The sequence below is a fragment of the Prionailurus viverrinus genome, chromosome D1 (assembly GCF_022837055.1).
Source record: "Prionailurus viverrinus isolate Anna chromosome D1, UM_Priviv_1.0, whole genome shotgun sequence".
Classification (NCBI taxonomy): Eukaryota; Metazoa; Chordata; class Mammalia; order Carnivora; family Felidae; genus Prionailurus; species Prionailurus viverrinus.
Genome location: NC_062570.1, coordinates 6,998,556 through 7,013,787, shown reverse-complemented (window position 1 = coordinate 7,013,787; position 15,232 = coordinate 6,998,556). Strand labels below are relative to the sequence as shown.

At 38.9% G+C, this 15,232-nt stretch overlaps 1 protein-coding gene across 12 annotated transcripts in view; it reads right to left on the bottom strand.

The window, feature by feature from the left end:
* The window catches only part of ATM (ATM serine/threonine kinase), a 132,239-nt gene that overhangs the window by 57,246 nt on the left and 59,761 nt on the right, over positions 1 to 15,232 (bottom strand). For 9 of the 12 annotated variants that reach the window (XR_007156155.1, XM_047877193.1, XM_047877190.1 and 6 more), the window contains 8 exons: positions 14,701 to 14,827; positions 14,049 to 14,248; positions 10,774 to 10,948; positions 9,838 to 10,002; positions 8,873 to 9,005; positions 6,950 to 7,045; positions 4,583 to 4,754; positions 955 to 1,096 (listed from right to left, as the gene is read on the bottom strand). Coding sequence is in view for 9 of the 12 variants with exons in the window: in XM_047877193.1 (XP_047733149.1) it covers positions 955 to 1,096; positions 4,583 to 4,754; positions 6,950 to 7,045; positions 8,873 to 9,005; positions 9,838 to 10,002; positions 10,774 to 10,948; positions 14,049 to 14,248; positions 14,701 to 14,827 (1,210 nt within the window). In the remaining 3 variants the exon portion in view is untranslated. Of the gene's footprint in view, positions 1 to 954; positions 1,097 to 4,582; positions 4,755 to 5,102; positions 5,397 to 6,928; positions 7,046 to 8,872; positions 9,006 to 9,837; positions 10,003 to 10,773; positions 10,949 to 14,048; positions 14,249 to 14,700; positions 14,828 to 15,232 lie in introns of those variants that run through there. The other 3 variants (XR_007156156.1, XR_007156157.1, XM_047877198.1) reach the window with 3 other exon arrangements.

Below are 15,232 nucleotides of genomic sequence, written 5' to 3'. Positions count from 1 at the left end.
ATTCTTCCAATCCAGGAGCGTGGAATATTTTTCCATTTGTGTCTTCTTCAATTTCCTTCATAAGCTTTCTATAGTTTTCAGCATACAAGTCTTTTACATCTTTGGTTAGATTTATTCCTAGGTATTTTATGGATCTTGGTGCAATTGTAAATGGGATCCATTTCTTTATTTCTCTTTCCATTGCTTCATTATTGGTGTATAAAAATGCAACCAATTTCTGTACATTGATTTTGTACCCTGTAACTTTGCTGAATTCATGTATCAGTTCTAGCAGACTTTTGGTGGAGTCTGTTGGGTTTTCCATGTAGAGAATCATGTCATTTGTGAAAAGTGAAAATTGGACTTCTTCTTTACCAGTTTGGATGCCTTTTATTTCATTTTGTTGTCTGCGGATGCTAGGGCTTCCAACACTACGTTAAACAAGAGTGGTGAGAGTGGACATCCCTGTCATGTTCCTGATCTCAGGGAGAAAGCTCTCCCAGAGAGGGGAAAGCTTTTCCCTAGTGAGGATGATATTAGCTGTGGGCCTTTCATATATGGCTTTTATGATGTTTAAGTATGTTCCTTCTATCCCGAAGGACGGTGCTATTTTAAATTCCTTTGGGAATAAACTGTTGCTTGTTGCACAATACCTACACTACACACCACCCCCAACACCAAAGGCTTTCAAGGGATCAACGTAAGGGTTTTCTACTCCTAAGAAAAAAGGCGTATCACTGAGAACTCCTCCTATCCCCTGCGTCAATCTGAAGTTGAGCTTTCTATCTCTCAACTATTCCACACCGCTATAATTAAAAACAAATCCCCTGGATTCAAGAAGTACAGTTGGAATTACTTATGAGAAAGGTTAAACGTTAGTATAATGCTACTTAAGAAACTTGACAGTCATATCTCACAGCACATACAACTGTTCTAGACAGTGTGTATTCAATAAACATTCACTATTTGACAGACCTTTTTTCTCGATGTTCTAAAAGGCTGTAGATAGATCAGCATGGGATCAGTTGTCGTCTTATAAATCTCCCAGAAAGTATGTCCAGTCTTTGTGGCTAAGATGCTTTTCAAACAGGTAACAGCAGCTGATCGCACTTTGACACTGAAAAACATATATAATTCAAATGCCTATACACTATATCAACTATGGTCATGAAGCAATCTCAAATAAAAAATTTAAGTAAATTTACATTACAGTTGGCCCTTGAATAATACAGGAGTTAGGAGTGCTGATCCCTCCACAGTCGAAAATTTGCATAAAAATCTTGACTCCCCCAACACTTAACCACTAACAACCTGCTATTGACCAGAAGCCTTACTGATAACATAAACAGTCAATTAACATATATTTTATATGTTCTGTGTTATATACTGTATTTCTACAAAGAAGTAAGCTAGGAAAAAGACGTTTTTAAGAAAATCATAAGGAAGAGAAAATATATTTAGAGTACTGGGCTGTGTTTATCAAAAGAAATCCACATAGAAGTGGATCCGCAGAGTTCAATTCTGTGTTGTTCAACTGTAAACTGTAAAAGCCAACTGTGTTAGGCAGTTTTAACATACGGAAAGTTTACACCTATAAAATTCTACAGCATCAAAGCCAAAATTATCAGTGAATTTTTAATATTACTTCAGTAAGCCTGAGTTATTAATCACTGCAGCAATTCCCTTCAATGACTACAATAAAGTTTACATTATGACTGCTATAAATTAAAAGTACTCAGGAAAAGAAATACTTGGAAATAACAATGGCTAATAAATATGGGCAATGAGAACCACAGAATACAAATTCACCTGAGAAAACAATACTTTGATAGTGCTTTATCTAAAAGATATAAATAATTTGGGCAAAAAAGAATAGCTTTTCCCTCAAATGATAAAATTATTGTCTGTAACAATTTTATTTATTTTCTTGTAATGTTTATTTATTTTTGAGAGAGAGTGAGTGTGTGTGTGAGCAGAGGAGGGGCAGAGAGAGAGGGAGACACAGAATCTGAAGCAGGCTCCAGGCTCTGAGCTGTCAGCACAGAGCCTGATGCGGGGCCCGAACTCACGAACCACGAGATCGTGACCTGAGCCAAAGCTGAACGTTTAGCTGACAGAGGCACCCTGGCGCCCCAAGTCTGCAACAATTTTAAACAAACAGTAAGTACACACGTATTCTGACCAGAACCTAGTTGAGAATCATGAGGTAAGGCATCTGAAACCTGTAATAAAACCCTGAAAGTCCCTTTGCTTTGCAAAATATTAGGAAAAGGAGGGCTGTGATACAAGAAAGCTGAAAATACAAGTGGACCAAAACATCAAAAGCCTGACCCTGTAAACTGGCGACGAGCCATGAAATAAAGGCTTGTTCCTCCTGGGTTTCTCAATTGAAGATGTGGAAGCACAAACCCTAAACCTGGACTCACCTTTCATCCCCTCTCCCTCACTGCTCCACACCCGACTCACGGGCAAGTCCTGCCGGCTCTCCGTTAAAAACACACCTTGGCTCCAGTAATGTTCCACCTGCCCTCTGTCCCCACCACCCTAACCCGAATCACCATCATTTCCCCTCTGGACCACCCCAGCTGCTCCATAACTGGGCTTCCCGTTTCCCCTCCACAAGCCATCTGCCACATACAAGCCAGAGTGAAACAGTAGGCTGCATCCTGACACTACTCTACTCAAAACTCTATGGCTTTCATGTATGTTTCAAATATAATCCAAATTTCTTAATCAGAATTAGTCCTACCTTTTTAATTTCAAACATACCATCGTCTTCCATACCAGGCTTCTTTCTGCTCCTCAGACACACCACGCTAATCCCCGCTCTGGAGTTATCTCCCAGTCTGGAATGTTTCATCCCTTATCACCTACACTTCATTCCCGCTCACACCCATCAGTGATCAGCTGGATGACACTTCTCACACAAGCCTTCCAGGACCAGCTCTTGGGAGAATCCTCTGGTCAACATTCCCTTGGTAGACCGGAGGCCCTCAAACGTAATGATCTGTTCCCTCTTACACAAAGAGGTTCCTTATGGTTTACAGTTTAAGTCACATTAAATATCTTTGCCCACCCTTTTCAGAAGAGCCAATTCCAAATTACCATGTAGTGAAAGCTGCCTGCCAATTTTCTGTGGAAACATCTTCAACGACTATGTCATATACACTTTGAAATACAGTTTGACTAATGAGATGGATTACTAAGGATAGAAGGATGGCTTGAGGTGATGAAGCAGAGACACAGTGAAACAGTAAGGGTAGAATCTAGGTGGTGAGCATACGGGCACTTGCTGTAAAATTCTTTCAACTTTTCTGTAGGCTTGAAAATTTTTAAAATAAAATGTTGAGAAAGAAATGCTGTCAGCATTTTTATTGTAACAAGAAAAGAGAAAGATACATGCCCATTAAATGAACAATGAAAACATGTCATGTGTCTACATTACTGCCAGTTATTTATTCTATCAGAGGTGGGCCAGTTGTAGGCAAACACAGGTAAGACACCTTATTACCTTAGAAGGGTGTCTGGTGGTGGGCAAAACTCCTCTGAACCCACCCTCCCCAAAACGGTGGTGATGAGGTGCTCACATACACCAAAAATAGATACATAAATGGGGCAGGGGTGTGCAGAAAGAAAGCCAAAGTGAACTCATAGCCACCAAAGCAGTAGTCAGGATAATATGTGTGGCACTTTTGTTTCGCATAATGAATAAATGGGCAAAAGAAAACTCTGTCTAAGCTGAAGACTGTTGGAGTTAGGAAGCTTCTGCTCCAGGACTTACTGGAAAAGGATCATAATTCTCTAAATGAGAGGAGAGCAGCACCTGTGATCTTGACAAGCATCCTCTTTGGCAATTCTATTTTAATGTTCTGTACAGAACCACGTGGTACTTTCCTTACTGTTTCTCTAGTCTACTCTCACTAGAATTTAACATGGACCTAGTCTGGTGTGCTCACCAGTGAATCCAGGACCTGGCACCTAGCAGGGTTTCAACGATTATGTGAATTAATAAAAATACACCAATTTCATTAAAATACCTGAGATTACAAGTATGGCAGTTTATGGGATGCCTGGGTGGCTCAGCAGGTTGAGCGTCCAGCTCTTGACTTTGGCTCAGGTCATGATCTCATGGTGTGTGGGTTCGAGCCCCATGTCAGGGATTCTCTCTCTCCCTCTCTCTCTGCTCCTCCCCAGCATGTGTACATGCTCTCTCTCAAAATAAATAAATAAACCTAAAAAAAAAAATATGCAGCTTACAGGGGAAAAGTTTAGTTAGGAGAGATGTTTGTTTATATAAAGTATTATTCTTGGGGCGCCTGGGTGGCGCAGTCGGTTAAGCGTCCGACTTCAGCCAGGTCACGATCTCGCGGTCCGTGAGTTCGAGCCCCGCGTCGGGCTCTGGGCTGATGGCTCAGAGCCTGGAGCCTGTTTCAGATTCTGTGTCTCCCTCTCTCTCTGCCCCTCCCCTGTTCATGCTCTGTCTCTCTCTGTCCCAAAAATAAAAATAAAAACGTTAAAAAAAAAATTTTATATAAAGTATTATTCTCCTTGAACATAGGACAAGGTAGGTGCTATCAGATATAAAGTATCATTAAATACTCACCAATCTTCTACTAGCGTATTATTCAGGTAGGTCAGCGTTAGGAAGGTCCACTGAAGTTCTTTATCTTCAAAGAACTCCAGGGCCTTGGTAGAAGATGTATCTCTGCTATGCTGGATAGCTATCGTCGAAAAGTCTATAGGACCCACTTCTCCCAGGCAGCTTCCAACAGCCTCTGTATAGAGAAATTCCTTGTCAGTACACTTGTAGCTTAGAGTTCTTCCATAAAACAACTTTTCTAACTTCAAAAATAAAATGTTTTGTCATTCTTCAAGATTTAAGTGGTTAACCAAAGACTGAATAAAGAAGCTGCAATACATTGTATCACTGCCTTTATACATCCATGTGGGCAAAGGTATTTTCCCATATAAAATCATATCCAGGAGAGAGAAGTCATTAACAGAATGTAGGTATTAAGAATGAAAGTGTAAACAGAGCTACTGTATGGACGTTATCAACAGACTTAAGCCTGTTAAAATTTTAAGTATTACACACACGAAGCACACCAATCTGAAACACTTACTTTAGTGCAAATTCACACATGTTTTTTTCCACCTGTGTTATCACTACCCAGATGAAGATAGGGAGCAGTTTCTGCATGCCAGAGAACTCCCTCACGCTCTTTTCCAGGAGTGATGGAATTTATTAAAGTATGTTCACAACTTTTTTGATAGCTCTCTTTTCCAAAGGTGGAGCCTGATTCCTCTCCCCTTCAATGTGGGGTGTCCTTGGTGATTCAGTTGTAACAAACAGATCATGTACAAGTATTTCACTTCCTTCTTTAAATTTATCCCCAGGTACCGGATTCTCTTAGAGGCTATTATGAACAGAATGGTAAATGAAATGAAATTTTCTTTTCAGATTGTTCACTGCTGGTGTACATAATCACAACTCAATCTTGTGTATGGATCTTATATCCTGCGATTGTGATTCATTTGTTGGCTCTGTTACAGTAGCTTTCTTGTAGATTCTCTAGCATTTTCTAGATACAGAATGATGTCATCTGTGGATAGAGACAATTCTACCTCTCCCTTTCCAATTTGGATGCTTTTTCTCTTCTTGTCCCACTGCTCCGGCTAGAATTTCCAGTACAACTTGGAACAGCACTGGTGAAAGAGGGCAACCTTGTCTCTTTCCTGATCTGGGGGTGAAAGCTTTCAGTCTCTCACCGCTAAGTATGATGTGAGCTGTGGCTACTTAATAAAACCATGTTAAGATTTTACGCTACACAGGAAAGCCACTTAGGGCTCCTGTAGCAAATCAGGTTTGTCTCTAGAAACAGTGCCACCATGGACAAGGTATAAATTCCTTGGTCAAAGGAAATTTCTAGGGCGTTAATAAGATTCTGTTTCCTGGTCTGGATGCTAAAAGCACAGGTGTGTTCCATTTGTGAAAAGTTTTCGAGTTACATACTTATCATTTGTATACTTGTCTGTATGTAAGGTATATTTCAATAAAAAATTTACAAAAAAAAAAAAAAAAAAAAGAAGTGCCCCAGATAACAGGCTCCTGCTGAGATGTGAAGGAAGGCTTCACTGAAAGGAAATAGTATCTGAAGGACCTCTTATTCCTCCATTTTTCTTATTTGAATCAATGCTGTCATGACAACTTCAAGCTGACTTCAATCATTCAGTGTTTCCAGCCTGGGATCACTAAGTCTAAACACCTCTTCTAGGCAGGATGTATGGTGGCCATTTATCTTACAATAGGATACCCTACAAATAGTATAGGACTTGAATGTGGTTTTAATTTGGTTCTTTTTAATGTTTGAGAGGGAGAGAGACAGTGTAAGTGGGGGAGTGGGAGGGGCAGAGAAAGAGGGAGACACAGAATTTGAAGTAGGCTTCAGGTTCTGAGCTGTCAGCAAAGAGCCTGACACAGGGCTCAAACTCATGAATGGCGACATCATGACCTGAGCTGAAGTAGGACATTCAACTAGCTGAGCCACCCAGATGCCCCGAATGTGATTTTAATATCTGAGTTTAATTCATCTAGCCCTCCAAAACCTCATCTTATTTCTGTCCTACAAAAAGACTAAGTACTAATCAGTTATATTTACAAAATGTATCAAAAGTTGATTTATTTGCAACTTAATGCTACAAACAGGTATTTCAGACTTTCCTAAAGATAACCAAGGCCTTTTCAAAAGAAAGGCTTTGCACACGTGTATATCGCTAACTTTTCACTTTTATAAATGTTTAAGGAAAGTACGAAAGGAGGACTGCTTCAGGCCATCTGAACTAGACAGAACTATACCTCAGCTAGCACCGAACGTTTCCCTAATAACCCAAATGACAAACTTCTACTGATTGTGAAAACAGGAATGGCCACTCAAACAGAAAAACTCACATTCATTTAGCCAGAGATTACCTAAAACTTCTCTTTCACCAGTGTGGCTCACTGCCATCTTGCATAACTGCAACAAGCTGACGATTAGTTTCACCATTATGCCATCTTGTGGGTTTTCTAGGAGCAGTTTTAAAAAAATTAGTTTCAACTACACCGGAGAATACACATTTCTTTACAATAGGCTTATATATCAAATTATCTATAACACTTTTATCAAGTTTTTTTTTTTTAAACAAGGTTTTAAAACCATAAGAAGGTCAAAAAATATATAGTGAATAGATCTCGACTTATAAAACAGGACCATGTAAAAATGATTGGCAATATTTGGCAGAGAGAGAAAGAGAAATGTCTTCATATGTTGCACAGATAAGTCAATACCTTAGGAAAATCACAGTAAGAAATACAAAAATCATTCAACATCAACCTGAAAGAGACCTTGGGAGCATGTCTTGTTCTTCAACATCTAGCATTTAGTCTAGAACAGCAATATCCAAAAGAACTTTCTGCAATGACAGAAATGTTCCATAATCTGTACTGTGCAACAGCAGCCACTAGCTCACTTACTCCTGAGAACGTGACATGAGCTAGTATGATATAAGAAACTAAATTTTAAATTTTATTAAACTTTAATTCACTGAAATTTAAGTAGCTATGAACAGCTACTGGACAAGAGAAGTCTAGACCAATGAATGACCCAAACACACGAGAACAAAAGATACAGTTTCTCATCTTTACACATTTTTACATCTCAGAACAAATGCACTACGAGCTCTGAGCTCAGGTGGTCAAAATCAAAATTAGTTTTTATTTTTTTTTTAATTTTTTTAAATGTTTATTTATTTATATATTTATTTTTAATTTTTTTTAACGTTTATTTATTTTTGAGACAGAGAGACAGAGCATGAACAGGGGAGGGGCAGAGAGAGAGGGAGACACAGAATCTGAAGGAGGCTCCAGGCTCTGAGCTGGCAGCACAGAGCCCGACACGGGGCTCGAACTCACGGACCGTGAGATCATGACCTGAGCTGAAGTCGGACGCTTAACCGACCGAGCCACCCAGGCGCCCCTAACGTTTATTTATTTTTGAGACAGAGAGAGACAGAGCATGAACGGGGGAGGGGCAGAGAGAGAGGGAGACACAGAATCGGAAGCAGGCTCCAGGCTCTGAGCCATCAGCCCAGAGCCCGATGCGGGGCTCGAACTCACGGACCGTGAGATCGTGACCTGAGTCGAAGTTGGACACTTAACCGACTGAGCCACCCAGGCGCCCCCAAAATTAGTTTTTAAAGTTACTGGGAAAAAAATCACAATGGAAATATGAAATTAATGGGTACAAGATGAAAATCAAAAAGTAGAGAAAATTTCCAAGTACAATATTAAAGTAACCTAAACTGAAATCAAAATAACATAAAAATGAATGTTTTCTTAAATGAGAAAAAAGTAGAAACACATATTCAAATATGTGTGTATACAGAAAAACACACACATATGCACACAATTACATGCACACACATGGCTAAGAGGCTGTAAGTGGGATACATTTCTTCTATGAACATGAGTTGGAGCAAGAGGCAGAGACACACTGCCTGTATGCCTGGCTTTAAGGAACTCAAATTTCTGTCTCAGGCAGCAGGAAGTGATTAAAACTTTTCAAGCAAGAGAATAATGCAATCATGTTTGGGTTCAGAGAAATCACCCTGGCTGAGGTGCAGGGGATGGATGAAATGAGGGTAATTCAAGGGGAGGAGGCCATGTAACGACCTCTTTCCCAGTTAGAAGAAAAATGATAGAGGTTTGAACTAAAGGATCAGAATCTAAACTAAGTCCGTGGCAATTAATCAAAGAGTAAGAGTTTACCAAAAAAAAAAAAAAAAAAAAAAAAAGTTTACAAAGCTCTTTCCCAAAGAAATAGGTGCAAATAACCCGGGTCGTTGACATCAGTACCCTGAGATGCTCTCATGAGATCCATCATCTGATCTTTATGTTGTGCCAGCTGTCTGCGAAGGTCCTTCAACCCTTCGAGCCTTGTCAAGGGAAGTGCATCATAAACACTCACGGAGAGAAAATGATTTATTTCCTGAAAGAGAGCATTAGTTAAAAACATAACCGGTTTTTTGATTTGTATGAAGTCTGCGAAATAAAACTCAAAAGAAAAAAATTACTAAGAGCCTTTCGCAGACACTCACAGCTTTATTATTACCAAACAAGGTAGAAATAAATGACTTCTTCCATTTCAGTCCTACAATGTGGTTTGGTTTTTTTGTTTTGTTTTGTTTTGTTTTGTTGGCCAATGTTTTAATCTTGACTCTCTCACAAGAACATCTTAAGATTTTAAGATTATAATTAACATACTCCAAGGGAAAAGTTTAAATTTCTACTTATTTAGTACTGTAACTCTCGTTTTATATCTTAGTACATTTAGCTATATTATCACATTGATATGTAGTCAAATATAGAGTATGGTTTTAAAATTGGAATAAAATTTACGCTAAAAAATACACTTGAAAATAATTTTCAAGTTTATAAAGATTAAAGATTAAAACTTGAAAAACTCTTTAAAAATTCACATATCATCTCTACTTCAAACATCAAATTGTCCCTCAAAAGATCACACAGTCATTTTGAGGAATTAATGAATCTGATGCATATGAAAATCAAGCATATTTTATACCACATTTCTTCAATACTTAATTTCAGACCATAACAAAAAAAAGTTAATATTTACAATTTTGCTGCAATACAAGAGGATATATTAAGACTCACTTTTTTGTTGAGAAGCTAAATCTCAGGTTATTTTTTATCACAGTTTTTTTAAAACTCAGTTGTTTTCTTTCAGAGAATTAGAAGTGTTCAAAAAGTACTGCTCTTTATCCTAATACAAAATAGTAAGATGATGGAATAATTATTACCTCCAAAAGTGAAAAGGGTCCTTTACTGTATTTAATTTTCTGCTGAGTAAGACGCAAATCCTTAAAGACATCATGGTCAGGAAAAGGATCTAAAAGTTTAATTGTCATATAGAGGTTTTCATTATCCTTGTTATCTATCACTAAATATTTCAACAAGTCCAATACCTAAACATAATTTAAAAAAGAAAAAATCAAAAGGAAAAAATGGTTTAATTATATTCTAATGTAGAACAACCAAACCTACTATAATAAGTGCTAAACACTCTACTGGCCTAGTTCAGATAAAATGTTCTAATTACTTCTATAGTACCAGCTATTACTGTTTTCAAATGAGTCAACAAGTACGTAAGTTGCTGCTACAGCACGGGCACTGGGGTAGAGAAATGCCAATATTACCAGAACATTTTATTTAAGCAGTATCTCACACACCATGAACAGTGGTATGAACTGCTGTCCCTCGTTTTCATTACCTCTACACTTCAAACCAAGTAAGAGACAGACACTGTTAGGTAATCTGTTAGATCCAAGTTACTGGGGGCGCCTGGGTGGCTCGATCCGTTAAGCACCCAACTCATGGTTTCAGCTCAGGTCATGATCTTGAGGTTTTGTGGGTTCAAGCTCCACACTGGTCTCTATGCTGGCAGTGCGGAGCCTGCTTGGGATTCTCTCTCTCTCCTCCCTCTCCCTGCCCCTCCCCAACTCGCACTGTCTCTGTTTCTTTCAAAGACAAAAAATTTTAAAAATTAAAAAAAATTAAGTGCTCCGTAATTAAATGATTACAAGGCTTAATTAACTGAAAGTGTTTTTCCAAACATTTTTCAAATATTTTCACTGAAATGACTCACTGAACTAAGTAAACATAAAACGTTCAGCTCCTTCCAATAACGCTTTATCAATGTATGTCAAATATCTTTGTGAAGATGATTTGGGCATCACCTGTTCCTGAACCTCCATCTGATCATCCACAAGGGGTATGAGTGTACCAACAATGACGTGAAGGTGATTTTCTAAAGCATCCTTGCAGTAAGTGACTGCTGTGTGGCAAACCCGGCTTAACAGATCACAACACAGGGAGAAGCTTCGTAACGACACGTCCATGAAACGAGAAGGCCTGTGACACAGGCAAAAAACAGTAAGTTCTAGGAAACTGCTTCCATATGAGCTCATTAAAAAGTCATTTTTATTCAGCAGCTCTAATTCTGAAGTGACCCCGACACAAAAGTCACTTTTGTATCTAATTCCTTAATGGTTTAAAAACCAAAAGGAGAAGTGACGACAGCAAAATGAGAGAGTAGACAGCTCCAATCCCCCCTCCTGACAGAAACACTGGAAGACAGGACGAGCGGGCAGAACTTTGTCAGAACTCTGTCAGACAGGCAAAGGTGCACAGAAGTCGAGCAAATGCTAAAAAACAAACAACAAACAAACAAAAACGGCAACTTAAAAACAGTTGGAGGGGCGCCTGGTGGCTCAGTCGGTTAAGCATCTGACTTCGGTTCAGGTCATGATCTCACAGTTCATGGGTTCGAGCCCCGCACTGGGATCTGTACGGACAGCGTGGGGCCTGCTTGGGATTCTCTCTCCCTCTTTCTCTGCCTCCCCCCATTGGTGCGCTCTCTCTCTCTAAATAAACAACCGTTTAAAAAAAAAAAAAAAAAAAAGACTTAAAGCTTCATGGCGTTCTACCAGCCTCTGCCTCGCTACTCCCTCCCCAGCTTGGCGGGTGTGATGAAAAAACTACAGTCCCCATTCCCAGCATGGGATCCTGGCCCTTTGCTCTGGATGGAGCAAAGCAGAGCGTATTTGTTAATGACTGTATCTGTCCTAAGCCTGTCTGGGAGCTACCTGAAGGGCGGGTGCTTCACTCTGGTTTGTCTTACTTGAATCTCCCCAGGCTGTAAGAGCCATGAGCAGTGCTCAAAAGCACCATAAATAACACTGGCCAACTACCCACAGCTGTGAGGGGCAACAGATTATTGTTCAGACATGCAACAGACTGCCTAAAGCCTAGATGAAAAGCTGGGAAGAAAGTTTCTTCCTGAAATTAGAGAGTTCAAAATCTCTCATATATCTGGGACACTGAGAAAGCCACACATATGCCCAAGGTACGAACCTTATTCAAAAAACACCCAGGAAGACCGTATGCGTTCATGCTGGGCTAGTCCCTAGGCTCGGTGAGAACCTGCCTGTGAAGGCAAGTCCTCACAAAGAGCCAACCTGCAGAAGTTGGGAAAGATTCTCATTCTCTCTCTGTCTCTCTCATATTCAATCACTTGCTCTCGGCATTCAAGGAAATCTGTGTAAAAATACTACCTGAACACAAGGAACACTCTTCAGTAGCTATATACAGTGAGGAACACACCCTTGGCAAAAAGAGTTTGCACACTCACGAAACATATGGACCACTACAACCTTCGACAATTAGGGGAAAAAAAAGTCAAACCCTAGGGAAGGGGAGAGTGTGATTTCCCCATTTACCACAATTTAATAGTAAAATAGCCACTTTTCAGAACAAAACAGAGAGCCCAGAAATCCACACTTATATAGTCATCTAATCCACAGCAAAGGAGGCAAGAATCTACAACAGGGAAAAAGACAGTCATTTCAGCAAATGGTGCTGGGAAAACTGAACGGCTATGTGCCAAAGAATGAAACTAAACCACTTTCTTACAATTGCACACAAAAATAAACTCAAAATGCATTACACCTAAATGGGAAACCTGAAACCACAGAACTCCTAGAAGAAATCACAGACAGTAACTTCTTTGATATCAGCCAGAGAAACATTTTTCTAGGTATGTCTCCTCAGGCAAGGTAAACAAAAGAAAAAATCTCATCAAAATAAAAAGCTTTTGCACAGCAAAGGAAATTATCAACAAAACAAGGTAAGATATAAGATATCTCCAAACGCTGTATCTGATGAGGGTTAATATCCAAAATACATAAAGAATTCACACAAAAATTAAAAAAATAATCAGAGTAAGGTGCCTGGGTGGGTTGGGGGGCTGAGCATCTGACTCTTGATTTCAGCTCAGGTCTTGATCCCAGGGTTGTGGGGCTGAGCCCCACATGCTGAGCATGGAGCATGCTTCAGATTCTCTCTCCCTCTCCCTCCCACTTGTGCTCTCTCAAAAAAACAAAACAAAAACAACAGCAAAAAACCCAGGTAGTACTGACACAAGGGCAAACCAAGGACATAGAATTGAGAATTGAGAAATAAATCCACACATCAAGGGCCAAATGATTTCTGATGAGGATGTCAAGTCCATCCAAAGTGGTGCCCACTTTCCCTATACATGGTCCTACGCGATTTCTTCCATCTGGCTTTTCCTGAGCTATGTCCTTCTATAATAAAGCGGTATTTTAGTCAGTAAACAGCTATCCTGAGTTCTGACAGCGGCTCTAAAAATGACTCAGAACTGTAGGAAGAGGGTCATTGGAACCTGCAGTGTAGAGCTGGCTGGTCAGCACAGGTGGTAATCCTGGCTAGTGACTGCCACTGGAAAGGAAGGAGGGGCAGGCAGTCTTGCAGAACTGAGACCTCAATCTGTGGAATCTGACACTAACCAACTACATCTGAGTTGAACTGTAGGACACCCAGCAGGTGTCTGGAGAAGTGTGTGTGTGTGTGTGTGTGTGTGTGTGTGTGTGTGTGTGTGTGTATGTCTGGAGAGTGGGTGTTACACACACACACACACACACACACACAGGAACTGGTGACCAGAACCACTATAGTGACATAGTTATTTCAAACCATCTAAAATTCGTTTATTTTAAAATGATGAATTGGGGCATCTGGGTGGCTCAGTCAGTTAAGCATCAGATTTCAGCTCTGATCACAATCTCACAGTTTGTGGGTTCGAGCCCTGCGTTGGGCTCTGTGCTGACAGCTCAGAGCCTGGAGCCTGCTTCAGATTCTGTGACTCCCTCTCTCTGCCTCTCCCTGACTCACACTCTGTTTCTCTCTCAAAAAAAAAAAAAAAAAAAAAAAAAAAAAAAAAAAAAATTTTTTTTAAATGTTGAAGACCCTTAATACTAATATTTTTTGAGATGAAGAAATAGTAATGCAATTTTTAAAAAATATTAAGTAGATATATATTAAAAAGCAAAATAAAGAAAACAATACCGTGGCTTCTACATCTTAAAACTATGTAAATTTTCAACTAACAAGGTAGAAAAAACTTACATATTGCTCTAAATATATTTCTTACCTTTTGTTGATATAATGAATCAAAGTGTAAATAACGTCTCGAAGAACAAAGGCCCACGCTCCTCCTAAGGTACTTTTTATGTCTTTCAGTAATAAACTAACAAATAGGTGATATATTTTCAGAATTCTGTGCTTTTTATAAACATTATTTGTCTCAGCGGCTTGTTCACATATGGCTAAAAGAATTTTCTGATAGGAATCCTAGAAAATAAAGAGACATTTCATAAAAACTTATGTAATCATTTATACTCAGCTATAACAAATGTATTTTATATTCAAAATAACAAATTACAGAATTTTGTGTTGGTTTGATATCAATGGCAAATATTACATTAATAAAATTAATATCATAAACTTAAAAAACAATTGTCAACTTATCTAGCTTTCAGAAAGCAAAAAATAATTTAAAAAAATATCTATACTCTGAGCTAACATATGACTAAACTGTCATGAAATCCAGGCTTCATCAATGAATACTGACAGGTAAGATACCAAGATATAAACTTGTTGAGGAGTGTTTTACTTTTTAATTAATTCAGATGCATTTTCCATTTGTTCATCTTTTTTTCTCTTTAAGATGCACTTACACAGATTTTTGAGCTGAAAAAGAAGGAATTCTCTCTTCAGTTATTTTAATAGGAATGTGTACTCACAGGGCTTTTGGAAAGAATTTCTAAGATGCTTTTAAGCTTGGTTTTATGGCAATTACTGATATAGGCAAACGTTGCTTTGATCACATGTGATGGGAAATGAGGTGGGTTAGGAGCAGGGTCCAAATCCCTAAGAGTCAGAGGAAAACACGCAGTCATCATTTTCAGAACAGAATTAAGACAATAATAATCCCACATTCTACAACTACTCTTCCATTGAAAAACTTGGCTTTTAAATAAAATCACAAATGACTTATGACGGTCTACATGTTAGCATTCAGCATATCTAAATACCTGTGCCCTCCATGACTGAATCAATTTTAAATGATTTGCTCACGAAATCTTTTATGAAGTTAATGGCAATCCCACAAATGAGCCTTGGTATCACTTCATATTTGAACTAAAGTTCTAAGCTAGTACTGTAAAAGCACTAATACCTTAAGACTGGGAAATCAAACACTATTTACATCAAATGAAATTATACAGTAAAAGTACTCGGGTGGATATTATTACTTTTTTGCACAGCTGGCATGGT